Raw genomic sequence first — 17,671 nt, forward strand, 5'->3', positions numbered from 1 at the left:
GATTTGATTGGCCAATAGTGGGCAGATTATTACGCTTTGTTGGTCCATGTTGCAACACTTTCTTTCGAGTGTGTATTACTCCATCTTTTTTGCCTAAAGAATTTGTAAAAGATTAGGAATAATTCCTTAAGTTGAATGGGTTTTTTAGATCTTGAAGTGTACAAATTTAACTCTAAAATATTCTTATAACTCATTTTAAGCCTTAAATAAGCATCAGATGTAATTGGTTTTGTTCTGTTGGTTCTATAAAATAGAGAAATACGGAATCCTTATAAAGAACGCCCCAAACGACAAAATTGAAAATGTTGCAGGCTCGGTCTGATTGAGCCTGTTCATGAACGGTAATGGGAAGTGCATGTTACCCTCTACCCATCTCCCCAGCACCGACTTAAGCAGAATTCAAAATTTAAACACGAAATTGGTGAAAGTTTGAATTTAGAAACATCCGCAATTTTTTTTGTTTGTTTAATTACCTCTTCACCGGTTCCGGTAATCCACGTGACTAATGGCGCGGGATTTCCGTAAACACCACAGGGTATAATGGCGCCTTTTGTGTTCGGTATAACCACTGATGTCGGAGGTTCTGACAGGAAGATCGGACCTCGTATTCCGTCGTCGGGAGATTCTGTCGTAGAACCTGAAAGAAGTGTTGATAATTTGTTTTTAACTCAAGGTCATAATTATAAACAAAAGAAGTACTGTTCTTCCCTTTGTACTCTTGAAATATATAAAGTTATTTTTATGATTATTTATATGGTGATGATGAATATTATCATTATCATTATTTTTCTAATCATTATTCTTATTATTATCATTATCATTATTATTATCATTATCATTATTATTATCATTATAATTATAATCATTATTATTATTTTTATTATTACTATTATTATAATTATTATTATTATCATCATCATTATCATCATTATCATGATTCCAAATCATCATCATCATCATCATTATCATTATTCCAAATAATCATATCTTACATTATACATATTCCAAACATAGAAGTCTAGGATCTATTTGTTTATTAGTGTAATACATTACAAAAAAATATATTGTATCAAATGTTCTGTTTACAAAATTATTTAGTAAATCTATTTGCTTTGTCGATCATTGTAGCTCTACTTACAAAAACATGATTAGGAAAACACTTTTTGACACCCCGAATATTTCTTTTTAAAAAATTCAATTTTTAATTTCTTATTTAAAATGCTTATTTCCGGGTGAAGTTGTATAGGTTGATACATGTTTTACTTCATATATCATGTCAAAACCATTTATACATCAAATATATACATGTACATGTGTGTTTAAGTCAACTTTCATTCACACTTTAACTTTTAAATTTTTCTTCGACTCATCGCATAAGCCGCGGAAATGTTTTGCAGATTTATATTGATTTTCGGAACTATTTCTTTTAACAGAATTAATCGGGTGTTTACAGCCTTCGCCACGCTTTATGTTTATCCCCCTAGCACGAGAACTCCGTGCTTGTAAATTTTGATTATTTCTGATCGAGGGAATTGAAATGAAATAAACAACTACTATCTCAGCGTTGAATTCTAATCTTTTTGGTTGTATTTTAACAACTGTGTCCCCATAGACAATAGCTTCGGAGTAATTGTTGTGATTTTTGCAGAAATTCCTGTCATATAATGCAAGTTTATTCTGAGCTTTTTACAATGCATGATTTTAAGTCATACCGGCCTGGCGATTTTGTAGCTTTACGAGCGGATCGACACGACACGTGACTTCCTATATATTAAGCCATGAACGGCCGAGATTTTCCCCCAGTAAAGTGGAAATCGTCCTAAATTGAAAGTTACTGATGGGTTTTAAACACACAGTAAAGTGACCGGCAAGTGATTCGGGGATAGTGACAGAAATGTCACAGAATGATTCAAAACTTAAAGGTATCCCAATATTGCATAACTGATCGACACTTTCCATTGATGACATCAACATCCCGCCGTATTCACTTCCGCTTCCACCGCCCTACGCTCCCAACCCCATACCTTCCACCCCTCAACCCTTTCCCCCAACCAGCACACACAAGACTTTGTCTGCAAGCTTGGTAACTCATGTACATGGACCCTTATATCTTAAGTACTAACGATTATCAATAAATAGAACAATATGACCGGATTATCAACAGAAATATGTCTTGTACGATTTCAAAAATAGCAGCATATGGTCAGTATTGGTAAGGAATCAGCAACAGATAAAGTTCTAAGAAGTGATGTAAACATACTAGGCCGAATGAACTCAAACACGACATAAAAGTTCAAGTGGTTATTCCACAAACAGTGACGTCAAAACATGAAAACAAAACACTGTATTCACAAAATATTCCATTCATATCAAGACAAATGTTACAAAATTTATTTTGATAACAAATTGAATCAATTAGAAAGGTTGAAACAGTGCCATGTTGTGATAAACATCTTGAGTCATTTTACAGACAATCCGGTGCAATTCAATATTAAACATTTTTGCCATATTTGCCATATTGCTAACATAATTATAATCAAAGTTAATGTTTCTTTTAAAGGGAACCCGCCGAGGCCTTTTTCATGACGGGACTGGAAATATTTTACCGACATTGATGTAGGTCTGTAACTTGTGCTCATTCTCTCACCCCTTTTTATCGCGTTTTATCATTTTCATTGTGAAAATAACCCAAAAATGAATAGTGTCTCAACGTCATGTAAGCTTATGGGGATTTACATGGACATTGAAGTTCCTAGTCAGAATGCAAAAACGATATGTCTGACCTGGGCTGCATTTCATAGAAAGTCCCAAGTGTATCGTAAGTCTTGGAACATAAAACCCTGTGCTTTGCAAGTATTGTGTCCGTCAGCATTCAAATGGTTACCCGGTAATTCAAATATCCAAATGAAATGATGATTTCTATGCATAGTATTTAACAATAGCGCACGGGTCTCTTAAACAAGAAAAACGCCTCTTGTAAACCCTGATTTTGTAACAACATGGGGTTTGAAATAAAATAAATAACCCTAAGCTGAACGACAATTTTAATCTTTTAGTAAAGATTTTGACAATCTATTCCCAAAAGACGATTCATGTTGAGTAATCTAAGCGCTCTTTTACGGGAATTCCTCTCTTTAAGTAAAACAAAGAACATATAAAAACAACTGAAATAACATTAGGAATTTACCAATACGACTGTTACTTTATGTTGAGAAAACAGCAGTATGTGGTCAACATAAAATGACATTGTGTCAGCGTTACGAGGTACCATAAATTTAAAATTTCAAATAAACAGATCAAGTGGTAAAAGACTTAAATCGAGTGCTTATTTCCCATGGTTTAATAGAAGCCTCGTTCCCTATTCCTTTCCCTTTTTTGTTTTTATTTAACAAGTGAAGAACAGGGATCAAGCTCGTTGTATCTCAATAAATTTGAGCAATGCACCGAACAACTTTTGAATAGGAACCAGTCTATTGTTAATTCAAGAAGAAGTTAAGTGACAAAAAGAAAACAAACAAACAAACACACTAAATTCGAACAGTCACCGATATAAGATCGAAAAGTTTTAAGTTCGACGGACATGGAAGAATTTTAAAAGGTTTCCGGCCAGATTGTATTTATCCTTTTCACGGACGGCAAATGTAATGGCAAGATACATTCAACACTCCCCCCCCCCCACACACACACTCCATCCCCGCCCTCACCATTAAGCAGAACTCGATAATTGATTGTTTTTTAATTTAAATACAAACTCGTAATACTGCATCATAATTTTGACTTTATCTATCACGGTAGAGTAGGCAGGGCACAAAATGGACCAATTCAACTGTAGCATATTACCCTCGAAAACTAAGTTTAAAGATTATTAAGGTACACGTTATGTTTGTTATAATATCACTCTAAACCATGGGGATACTGTTAAATTGGTAACCTTATTAAATCACGTGGTAATGCTTTTTAAATTTAGTCAACAGTATTTCATTGACTGTATGACAAAAAATACATACAATAAATACGCTTAACATAATACATTCTTTATTTAACATTATATGGTCTTTACGAATACAGGGTGATCAAGTACATTTTGCACGTAATTCACGAAATTACAAATAAGGATGTGATCAGCTGTTTTAACTTAAGCTAGGTTTTAACAATTCATCCTTCAGGGTTTCGTAGTGTTGAGAACAGCCTTTTACATGAAACTAATTTGCCAAATTGTTCCCGTTAACAAATCTTAATTATTTTTCTTGACTCGAAGAAATTGCCTCCTTTTGGGGTTAAGTTTGAGGCGGAACCTTTTTTCTCCATTCCCCGTAGAACGGGTGTTAAATTGATCTTTCGAAGAGCACTTGTTTCTGGTAATGGAACATTTACTGTCAGTAAGGGGTAATCATTTGATAAATGGGAGCACAAGTGTTACGATAATTATGTAAATGGATGTGCTAATAAGAGAAAAAGGGGATGTATTAACGGAATGCCGTAATTTGGTTATTAAATTATTCGCGAACCGGTTAAGCGCAACAGCGGGGAATTATTCGGGCCATAAAATTCCGTTAAACTTTTTTTTTAAATTAGATGTCAACCGTAAATAGTGCGGTAACTAGGTCATTGTATTATTTATTACATATTTAGAAGAGATACATATATATATCTCTTCCAAAACTAGGAACAAAAGAATTTCATTCTATTTTTGTAAAAAATAACAAAACAGAAAAAGAACAGTTACTGTTTATAACGTAATTTTTTAAACACATTTACAAAGATGAGGGGGAATAACGCACCAATTGGAAATACGGAATACATGAAACTGCCCCTTATATCTATACCACCTTCCGCACCTCCCACCCCGGCACCGGCTCGAACAAAATCAAATATCAAAATATGAAAATGACATGATAAAGTATTAACAAACACATAAAAGGTGAATTCATACAGAAATGTTCTGAGCTAACCCTAATTAACGGATATTTAGGATTGCGGGCCAATCGCAACTTTTCGGCACTTTCCGTCAGCCTTTGTGATTATTCTTATGATTAATAGCGGAGGATGTTCCGATTGGACCACGGGCTACCGTCTATGAACCGGCTCAATATAAAACTGAGTCGAGCCTGCAACATTTTTAATCATACCGCTTTTAGCGTTCTTGAAAGATTCTGTTATTTTTTAATTTAAAATCAAACGAGCCTAGGACAGTGTTACGTGTATAAAGCAGACATGACGGTTGTGGCAATATTGTCGTAATTATTGTAAGTTTATATAAAATTATAACGATTGTAAGATTCGTTTTATCACATGATACCATAATACCAGAAAACATGATAAAAACAGACAAATGCATTTGACCGGTCATTTAAATATTCAATGTGTGCAATATAAGGAAATACATAATACTTAAAATTAGATTCAAAACATGCAAAGTCATGTGACAAAAGCAGATGTGTCCATTATTTCAGTGGAGTAACACACATGTACATCTACCATAAATTGATTTCAACAGATGTTAGGGGGTTCTTAATGGAAATAACCTAGGTAAACCGCAATTTGTCATTAAAAAACAAGCAAAGTATGAGTCATAGTGTTTTGTCGTCTGCTAGATAGCTTTTCTGCAAATTATATCTAATAATCGTGGAAATAAAAAGCTAAATATGAATTCAGCTGAATTATGGCAATTAAATCGTCAGCATGTGAAAATTTTTGTTACAATATCAATAATTTGACCATAATAGAGCAATAGATGGTAATGAATTACGTTGCTGTCATCAAGTCGCTGATAACAAGTGAACAAAGCGTTATATCAAATCAGCCGATTTCTATGGGAAACTGGCATGATGTTCCATAATAGATCGTGCCTGGGCAATTTATCACTGATGCAAATAATACATGTTTATTCCTTGAGCAAATACACATAATGGTGAAGATACATTACCACTGTTTGTCGCTAATGCACCAGAATAAACTGTACCTAATAAAGTCAGTGATGAAACAATGAGGTAACAGATAGACATTGCCAATGGTTGTGAACCATGTTAATCAATAGCAATTGAGAAGGAAATAGGATATTGCGTTGATCGGTTTTGTACATGATAATGCATTTGTATAGAGTATCTTCAGCATTCAATTATATTGAACTGCATGGCGGGTTTTGTTAAAGGGACAATTTCAGGCATTAAAAGTTATTAAAATCGGGTTTGCAGATATTTCCGTTCATTTTTCAAAGTCCCTTTTGAAATTCGTGATAAGTTTTGTTTGGAAAAAAAGAGATTGTGGAAACGTGATCGGTGATCAAACGTTAAGTTGTTTCTATAGTTCGCGCATATTGTCAAAATTTATGACATAATTAAACAATCAATCAAACAGTGCATTAAGCAACGTTATAGTATTTCATACCAATACAAATTCGTTAATTTGCAATAAATATTTTAGTAAGGGTATTCAGGAATGTGAAACTAATACAATCAAATTAAATAACACGGAAAATATCATGCTGTGTTCGTACCAATAAAACATGTGTGACAAAATAAATACTTGACCTAAGTAACCAGCATTGATGCGCGCACGTTGATATTTTAATCTTCTGTAAGAATTATTCCAGAGAATTAAGATCAAGCGTAGCCAAATATAACGTAGACCTTAATGAAATGAAAAGAAACTGCATTCGGACCTCAAACTGTTTTTAACCCTTAACATGCTGAATGTGTGTAAAAGGTGTGCCCAGCTTTAAATTTTAAACAGTCCATTAGATTGATAAAAGTTAAATCAAAGAATAATGTTATAAAATATAGTTAGACAGCAGGGGCGATAGCATCAAAAATACAATCACCGAGTAGACAAATAATAGCTAAATAACACTTAAAAACTCAAGTGCGGGTAATTTTTATTGTTGTTAAGATATTTTTTATGAATTGATGCTTTTGTACATTTGTATAAAAATGCATGTGTTTATACATTGCGTGCTTTGGAGAAGCCTAGAGACCCAAATGCTAGTATTCAACATGGAATAACGATTAAAATAATTGCATATTAGGGTAATCACTGAGACAGAAAGATTACAAAGGTAATTGGTGATATGTTTGAAGGTGTATACAGAAACATCAATAAGTCTATAAATATAGCCGATAAACCAATTATATCATACACAAAACGCAATTGAACCAGTAGCTTACTTATAATGCTTTTTAACATTTGAGGGCAAATATTTCAACTGAATCCATAGCCAATTTGCCAACGTAAAATGTTTGCATCCTAGTTAAAATCAAGGCTTAAACTTTGATTATGTGACATGCAATTCTGGTTTTGTTAAACCAATGATGCATATCGGATATCCATTATTTTTTCATGTCATGTCCAGAAAAACGTGACTAATGCCTAATGTATCCTAGTAACCTAACCCCAAACATTTGATACACCTTCAATATTCAGCACTATGTAGGCTGGATATATTAACTAGACTTGCCCAACCTTCAATCTGGCCTACATCTATATTTTAAGGAAAGCAAACGGTGCGAGCCATGATCTGACGTCACACATGACGCGGGGGGCTGACCTTATGTCGTCTGTGGCTTAGTCTGTGATTTTACTTTTAATCATGTAAATGTCAGTTTATGGGTTAAGCATTACAATTCCCACTTTAAACTCAGCTGATAGTCCTAAAAGCCCAATTTTACGCCTAAACTTTTAAAATTCCCTATCAGTATGCCATTATATCACATTAATTATTCAATATTTCAGCTGTCTCTGTTGTGAGTCAATACACCATGAAAGTGTTGGGATATAGATAAGAACTAATTATAAATAAATTATATACATGTATTCGTAATGAATACATAATTTAACGCAGTATTATATAGCAGTTCTATTTATAGAATTATCTTAATAGTGATAATCACGAACACTTAATGTGTCAAATTGTTTTTGAAATACTATCATTAAAATTTAAGGCACATTATACCTCAGAAAAGAATATATTTTGACTTCTTTATATCAGGCAAGCATGAATTATTTAGGATTTAGATAATGGTTTAAGAGCATGTCTAGCGAGTGTTACCTGAGGAAAGTAACGCTAAATGTGAAATCATTTGTCATAAAAGTAGCAAAACGTAAACAAAAGAAATATTTTATCATCCATACAAAATACTTAATCAGATAACTAATTGCAAAATAACAACAGAATGACGATTCGGGTAATTGACCAATGGATAACTTTTTTGAAAATTTAATAATACACAAAAAAATAAAAAGCTTTTGAGAAATAAAATGAAATACTTTCTGGGGCATAATGGGCCTTTAAGTCAGTAATGTCCAATATTATTAAGTTAAATTGTTTATTTATTTGGGGGTATTTATGTTAATTCTAGTTTCATTTCCTTGCTGAATTTATTGTCACGTGTCAGCGCTTAAAAAGTTTGTCGTTTGAGGCTAGTTGGTTCAGGAAAAAAAATCATCGTATATCGAGTTTAAAACGGATTCGGACCTTTCTGTAAGTAATCATAAAAGTGTCAGACCCGAGTAAACCAACATATATAATTCATCTTTAAGGCGAACGATAAACTTTTCAGAATATACCAAAAATAAAAAGGTTTTGAGGAATAAAAATGGTACCAGTTGGTGCTTAATAAGTCTTTAATTAGAAATTATTTCATTTATAGCAACAGCTATATATCATATAAATCATAAGATCATGATAATTAAGAATGCTATCATTAAAGATGATGTTATCATTAAATTTGTCAATTTATTTCTTTTAAGAGCATGTCTCTTCATTAAGTTAATCATGCATATCTATTTAACAGCCATGAGTCATAATAACTCAATTCATTAAAACAATAATCGGAATTATTGCCCAAGCTCTAAATGACATTCTGTTGAATGTTATCGTAGCAATAATTCATTTTATATCGCAACAAATGTCTCAATGTACTCGCATCTTCTTTACCTTATTCAATCACTCAAAAAGAAAACACTTGCTTTGGAAGTGAAAATCGCGTCTTGATTAAAATAAAATTGGACATCGGGCCCTAGAACAACTCTTAAATGTTGAAATTTCCCATAATTCCGTTCTGGAACTCATCGGAGATACCATATCTCTCATATTTATCCACGAGCTGGGAGATAGGGAGAAAATTAAATTCACCCCTCCTGTTTTCTCATTTGCCTAACAGCTAATTAAAAAATAATATGAGAGAATTGTAATGAGGAATTTTAGTATGAACTATAGAGAGTTGAATTTGTTGACTCGATGTGAGTGATATTAACCAGGCATCGCTGCTGTATCGTCCAATGAAAACATTAAACAAATATAGGGAAAATTGGAGAAAATATTACAGAGAATTTCTAATTTAATTAACTTAGGATATTTCCAGTCACAGTACAAAAGAAGGCATAAAATATTTTTAAGTGAACTTAATTCAATAAAATGGTAGAAATATGTTGTAATATTGTTAATAATTGATTGAATTCGTCATGAAAAGCCTTGAACCGTTTAAAAATGTGTGTATACTCGGAATGAAATTGCATGAAACATCTTTTTCGTTAACACCAGTTGTGAGTTCAAAAAAGGAACTTGTAGGCGCGAAAAAAGTTCATCACAAAATATCATAAGCATTTTCTATAATTATGATATTTTCGTTCAATCGTTCGTGTTCATCTCGTTATTTTTTCGTGTTCTTTTCGATCATTATTTCCTGTTATTTTCGTTCATTCTTTCCTGTTATTTTCGTTCATTTTTTCCTGTTATTTTCGTTCATTCTTTCCTGTTATTTTCGTTCATTCTTTCTTGTTTTTTTCGTTCATTCTTTCTTGTTATTTTCGTTCATTCTTCGTGTTCTTTTCGTTCATTCTTTCTTGTTATTTTCGATCATTCTTTCCTGCTATTTTCGTTCATTCTTTCTTGTTGTTTTCGTTTATTCTTTCTTGTTATTTTCGTTCATTATTTCTTGTTTTTTCCCTTCATTCTTCGTGTTCTTTTCGTTCATTTGTTACAGGTTATTTTCGGACATTTTACACTTTTTCACTATATTTTTGTTAATTTACTACGTATTTATTTTCATCCATGTTTTAAAGTTTTATTTTTGTTCATTTCCGACACAATATTTCCATTAATTATCTATGCGTTATATTCATTTTTTTTCGAGACATGTAATTTTCGTTGAATAAATAAATTCAATTTACTACTATATTTCAAACGTAAGATTACGATTTGGAATAAGATTCACCCAGGCAAGCATATGCATAGAGTTATATTTAATAAAAATCTCTGGCATAGTTATTTTCTTCTTTTTAATGTTATGTTAATAGCATCCTTATTTTTGTTTTTAAATGTTACCTTTAATAGCATCCGGTAACTAAGCAACTAATGAGTCTAATAGGCAACAGAAATACCGGAAGTTAAAGGCTGGTAATCAAGTAAACTTATCAATATGTTTATAAATGAACCAGGCTACTGTAGATAAAATTCAGATAGTTCAGATAGCAACACACATGGATTTCCTTTAGCATTTTAAAAGTTTATTTCGTCCGATTTAAGAAGTATTTTATAAGTCTATATTAAAATACGTGTCAGTTCTCTTGAACCAGGTGTTTAAAAAATCTTATTAAAGACGATATTTTCATGACATAAGCGATTCGCTTACGTGAGCAAAAATCAGAACTTGCGCGCAAATTCTGTTTTTGCATTTTTTGAAAAAGACTATAACTATTGATTACGCAATAATGTTTCATAGCACAGTTATATATACATGTATGTAATATTTACCTTCGCTCGCTTTGAATATGCTGAGAAAAACTAGGGCCCCGCAGAAAAATACTGATCTAGTTATAAGAACAAATCGGTACATCTTCTAAACACATGACGTCACTTGGAGATTCTCAGCGTCGTTTGGCCCACAATCACATGGTCGTAATCCTGAAATATTTAAATTCACCACGCTGTTGTATACACACATGATATTGAAACACTGAGAAAAACAAGGTATCCAGCCTATATATGACTGATATAATTACGCAGGTAAATGAAAATCATTATCATATTTATTCCCTCTTCCCTGAAACAAATATCTAATTAATAATAATTTCCTTTTGTGTTTAATTTCCTTCTTAATTGTACACTAAACCACATTCTGACTCAAGTCTACGTATTTCCTATAAAGATAAAGAATTAAAACTACTGCAGAGCGTTGGACGTACAATGATATTCAATAAAATTGTCTCCACTCACATAATTAAATACACAGAACAACAGGTGTTAGTTTCCAACATCATTGTGTGCCAAGTAGCTGAAAGCGCGTATTTTTTTACAACTTGACATAGGAAAAAAACACACGTTGGGTCAATAAACATTATATATTTGTTCTTTAAACAAACAAATTGAGATTTTTTTATATAAAATGTTTATTAAAAAACACTATAAAAATATAACTGGTGAAAACTATACTCGAGTGGTTTTACATGCCAACAGCTGTTTAATTGTGCGGCACGTGTCGTGGGATACTTTTTAAATCATATCTGAAATTGTTATATTAATATCAAAATTTCCTGTACAAAATTCAATAGGCAAAAATATAAACCACGCAACGTGTCAAACATAAACATATGTTAGTTATTTGTTGCTAATATTGAAAATTAAATGTATGTCGTGAAGTTGTATTGTATGTTGTTTCATATTGCACGGTTCATTTTTTTACTATATAATTATATTTGAATAATTTTTGTATTAAATATCAATCATATTCTGTATAGTGTAAAGTGTTACAAGTTACAATTAGCCGAGAAGTATTGTTAACCAGTATGAACAAATGTTATGATATATGTAACAGAGTTTGCATAAGAAATACTTATAAATGTAAGAAACAAATGTACTTAAACAAAGAAGAAAAAATATTTGTTAACGTTGCCGATAAGTATTGTTGACAAATATAAACAAAGGTTACGACATAATTGCATAAAAAATTTAAAAAACAATTTCTATGAACTCAGAACAATGTAAATTATGTTTGAATCATTTTTGCATTAAATATAAATCGAATAAAGTATGGTTACCAATCAATCAATTTACATGTATGCATATCACTATTTTATACATGTAAGGTGATATTTATTATAATTATTTATTTTTTAATAAATGCTTACACTTTTATTTGAAAGTTTAAGATTGTCAGAAATAAATAAGATATAATGGTATTTACGTTGCCATTATTGTATTTTCTAATTACTTTTCAAAAACACTGATGTTTACAGATTTGAGAATGAATTATCGTTTATAATTAAATATCATGATGACAATCAGTAAAACCCACCAGATTGGAACCATTGTGACAGTCTCCCCTGACAGCACGTGATTCTCGTGCTGATGACGAAATCAATGAAGCATGTAGCAGTCTAATTAGATAATATTCGATAGTTTCACCAGTGTCGTGTTTTATTTCTCCAAGGAGATGAGAAATGAGCTGTGCAGATTTTGCAGGAAAATCTCTGGTATTTATTTTGTTACAATTTTTTCATCATTGTCGCTGTTTGGCCAAAATAGCAGTGTATTCTATGTAGTAAGTTTTTGTTTGTGTTTTTAATGTCATTTATACTTGTATACTGCAGTGAAAAAAAGGCCAATATTGTGTCAGAATAACTTTATTGTTTTCTTTTTTTATTTTATTCAAATATAACATTTACCGTGTTCATGGTATAGGAATATACTTATATTACAACATTGTAGGTGAATTTTTTTTATCCACAGTACAATGCTGATGCATTTTCCAATATATAACATAACATACACATACACATACACATAACATAACATAACATAACATAACATAACATTTAACAGAACATAATATGTTAGTGTTTTGTTAAAATTCATTTTAAAAATGGGTTGTAACAATCATATATATTAGCATTAACTCGGGTAAAATTGAATCGAAACCAATCGATCATTTTTATTATTATCATCGTTTATATTATTTTTTTTTATTTATTTATTTATTTATTTATTTATTTATTTATTATTATTATTATTATTATTATTATTATAATTATTATTATTATTATCATTATTATTATTATTATTATTATTATTATTATTATTATTATTATTATCATTATTACATTGTATTATTTTTTCTTTTTTATTTTATTACTATTTTTCTTTATTATTATTTTTCATTGTCTTTTTTTTTTGCTGCAAGCGCTGGGTATAAAAATGGTCATGAACGTGCAGGCGAATATTTTGAACCATAATGTAATGTATGATTTTAAAAAAAAGTTACGTATACAAGTAAATATATGTTATTATGTAATCTTGATCTGGCTAGATTCATTGCTTTATATCTTATAATTGGTTAAAGGCATCGTTTATGGCTATATGCTGAATGAAAAATTAAACAACTGTTTCAAATAACATTAGAAAAGGTCATCGCTTTGTATGAAATTGTTATGCCACACAAATTGTGAGTCAGAAATTGGTCGCTACCTAATAAAGAGCATTGGAAATATATTCTTAAAATGAGACCATTTAGTATTTAATCGAAATTTGTTGCGAATCGAGGGATAAAAAACTGTGACGACAGTGTCATGTTGAGTGAAGTGCCATTAAATGATTTGAAAGATATATTTATGAATTCAGAAAATCGTACAGCGTGTGATGTCACGATAATATGTGATTCCTTAAAGATATGTAAAATAAAATTAATGCATATCAGAACAAGATTCAAAGTTACTTTTCTTTCAACAGATGAAATAAATAGTAGTTATAATATACCAGTAATCGGTATACCTTGCCATTTATGAGGCGACGTTTCACAAAATTTAGTGAGTTTTAAATGCACTACGTATATCCAATAGAAAAATGTTACTGCGCAGACGGATTTTAAACCGTGTTACATAAATACGTTAAATAAATTTTAAAAAAACTATTTGAATTTACGTTTCATGAAATGTTGTTAATGATTGAATTGAAAAATGACACTTATTATTAAAAAAATAAATAATTAAAGTGATACTAAAAGTAGCAGTATCACGTATATTTTAATACTGAGGTTATAGAGATTTTGATAAGACAAAAATGGTAAATTTGTCTCAAAATACAAGATTCATTCTTTTTTAATGTTGCATTTTTAAATTAATAGGAGAGCTCAACTGAAAGTTTGACTCTGTGCTAAATATATCGAGTGCAACTATATTTTCATTTGTAAATCGTTAAATAAGTAAAATTGACACGAAACATAGTAAGTCACTGAAAAAATAAAATAAGATACAATAATTATCAAAATATTTATTGCCCGAGTATGTTATGAATATAGTGGTATATAATTGTATTAAAACGTAACTATATTTGATTTATAAAATATTAAGGTCCACGTGTAATAAGGTTAGAGATAAGCATAATGTAAAGATAGCGTAATGATAATAAAGAGATTTCAAATGATGTCAACCAGTTGTGATATGAGGTTCACAATTTTAAGTTTATGATACACATACAATATTTTTCAATAAATTTAATGCTTTATTTTCTAAAGGTTAAGATATGCTATACTTTCCTGAATTGTTAAATGTTAAAAAAGAAAATATGCTTAATGTTAACTTTTATGTTAGTATTTAGTTAAGATAAATATCTTATATCTAAGATATTTTATTTTAAAATATGATTTAATAAACGACAAGAAATGCGATTAAAAATTTCAACAAACTTACCGCTTGAATGGCAACTTATATGAAAATTGCGTATTCTGTGTATATGAATGCATGGATATCGTTATACTCAAAACTGGCGACATTGTATGATAATGGAATGATTAAAATAACAATGTAAAATCAAAGCATAATGAATATTGTAAAACACTATTTCTATTTTAAATATATTTCTAAAGATATAATTTAAAGTCTAAATCATAATTGTATACAGAGTACCTAAACGAAAACAAAATTGTTTAAAGTCTTTAATATTCCTGTTATTTGCCAGTGAGTAAATCAAAGACCTTCAATGATTTATAATAATTACTAAATATCAGTTTCAAATACGATCGCGTCCGTACAAATTACAAAAGATATACATCTAGTTAGTTATTAAAATGAAATGGCAATTATTTCAGAAAATATATGGTTTAATGTCAACATAAAGTAACATCTTCGAAATTACATTGAACTGTATATAACAAAACATGTTTCGCAATCATGCACATATGGCGAGATATGGGTTTGATGTTGTCGTTGTTTTTTGTTTCAAATTGAAATGCAATGTTTATCAATTACCAATTGGAGGCAGCTGTTCTTGGGGAATAGCAATGTTTTACACTAATACAAGCTAGCAAATGTTATAATGATGTATTTCACTCCAAACAAATCAATGAGAATTTCATATCTAATGAAATTGTAACGTGATATGCACGCATCGTCTTAATGAAAATTACAGAATGATACGAGATACTGCAAGCTCGCATGTGCCCCTTTTGTTTTCATTACAAAAATCGTATGAAACTTTGTACGGCATTACGGCACTGATACTCGTGAGGCATTGAGATCAAGTACAAAACTGTTATGAATTATTTAGTATATAACAAAATAGAGAAGCCAGGGTCTTGTCAAGTTACTGTACATTCCGTGACTAAATGTAATTTAGAAAGAAAGCCCCGTGCATGCACGTTGACGCCCGGTAGCCTATTGTTCTACTTTAGATGACGATATACTGTTTTGTTTAGTTTTTAAGTTGTGTTTTTACAGGATTCGTTTGAAGTACCAGCCGCCGTTGAAGTGTGTTTCAAATGCCAGAGGTTCGGGAAAAAATGTTCATGAGGGAAAATTCCATCTTTGATCTTTGATAATATCCTCTCAAATTAATTGCATTCGGTAATTTAATAAAGCTAGGATATAGACTCTGCTATGTAAACATTTCGTGATTAGCGGTAAAGAAATATTACTAGTACTTATTTTTTACAACAAATGCTATACTCACAATATCGTTATTGGGCATAATTGTGTTTGTTTTGACCATACTTTTGCGTTATATTATTGTTTTTTCTTTTGTCATTTTATCAAATTGTATGTACATGTACATTTCATTGTTTTTTATCGGTCATAAAATAAAAGTAGAGGAAAAGTTGTAGAACAATGTGGCACAAAAATACACATGTATCAATCAATACGTAACACTTTTGTATCTGAAAGTTCAATCCTAACTCTTCGCTATTATCATTCCTGTAACTTTTTTTCCCCGGACTATTCCATGAAGCCGAGGTATCGACCTTTCCTATTCATATAATCTAATATAAAATCAAAATATTTTGTTGATCCAGATCAAAGTATAGGACAATTACCATGGTTTAAAATAATCATTGGGTAAGTTTGATTTAATGGCGACTTACAAAGGGCAATTTCCCTTGTATAAAACAATAATTGGGTAAGTTTGATTTTACGGCGACTGGACACACAGAAAATGTCCAATGTTAAAATGACAATATTTTTATAGCCGAGTGCATTGTTACGAAGTATTTGAAATATTCGATATGTAAGACTTGTATAAGCATGGTAATATTAATCAAATGATTAAGAAATCATTTTTGAAATGATTTTATGATATAACATTGAATTATATACTGTACCGAATATTTGTACTATACCAAAGTGTTACTAGAATGAGTGGCAATAAGGTAACATCTTACAAAACATTGCACCACAATTATGATACAAAGAATAATTTCTGAAGCAAGTAACTATAGTATTACACGATACCAATGCATCGACAAATCTAATATAAAATCATACTATTTTGTTTATCTAATTTAAATATGTAAAATAGTCCTTGTGTAAGTTTGACTTTACGGCGACTGGACAAACCGACAATGTCCTATGTTAAAATGACAATATTTTTACAGCCTAATGCATTGTTTCGAAGTAACTGAAATATTCGATATGTAAGACTTGTATAGGGAAGATGTTAAATCATGGTTATATTGATTAAATGATTAAGAATTTATAGTTAAATGAATTGATTATATTACATTGATTTATATACCGAATATTTGTACGATCAAAGAGTGACTAGAATGAGTGGTAATAATGTAACATCTTACAAAACATTGTACAACAATTATGATACAAAGAAATAATTTCTAATACTTGTAGCTATTACATGATACCAATGCATCGACTGATCATACAAATTAAAATCTAATATAGAAATCAAACTATTTTGTTTATCTAGATCAATTTATAGGACAATTACCATGATGTAAAATAATTATTGGGTAAGTTTGATTTTACGGCGACTGGACACACAGAAAATGTCCTATGTTAAAATGACAATGTTTTTACAGCCTAATGCATTGTTACAAAATAACTGAAGTATTCGATATGTAAGACTTGTATAGGGAAGATGTTAAAGCATGGTAATATTGATTAAATGATTAAGAATTCATGGTTAAATGAATTGGTTATATTGCATTGATTTATACCGAATATTTTTACGATCTAGGTGTTACTTAAATAAGAGTCATTATCTTCTTACAAAACATTAAACTACAGTGATACAAAGAAAAAATTTCTGATACATGTAATATTCTCATAATGATATTATAGATAAACATATCATACACTTATTTTCTCTGTCTGCAAGATAAAATCAAAATAATTCGTATTAATATTAACAATATTTGCGATTTAAGTTCTAACGATAAATTTCTTTTTTTAA

At 30.5% G+C, this 17,671-nt stretch overlaps 1 protein-coding gene across 1 annotated transcript in view; it reads right to left on the reverse strand.

The window, feature by feature from the left end:
- The window catches only part of LOC132753524 (cell adhesion molecule DSCAM-like), an 88,837-nt gene that overhangs the window by 69,113 nt on the left and 2,053 nt on the right, over positions 1–17,671 (reverse strand). The window contains 2 exon segments of the mRNA XM_060744005.1: positions 474–637; positions 10,751–10,900. Of these exon segments, the coding sequence (XP_060599988.1) occupies positions 474–637; positions 10,751–10,832 (246 nt within the window). The 5' untranslated portion in view covers positions 10,833–10,900.

This window comes from Ruditapes philippinarum, unplaced genomic scaffold (genome assembly GCF_026571515.1).
Source record: "Ruditapes philippinarum isolate M1 unplaced genomic scaffold, ASM2657151v2 ctg2530_1_1_1_1, whole genome shotgun sequence".
NCBI lineage: Eukaryota > Metazoa > Mollusca > Bivalvia > Venerida > Veneridae > Ruditapes > Ruditapes philippinarum.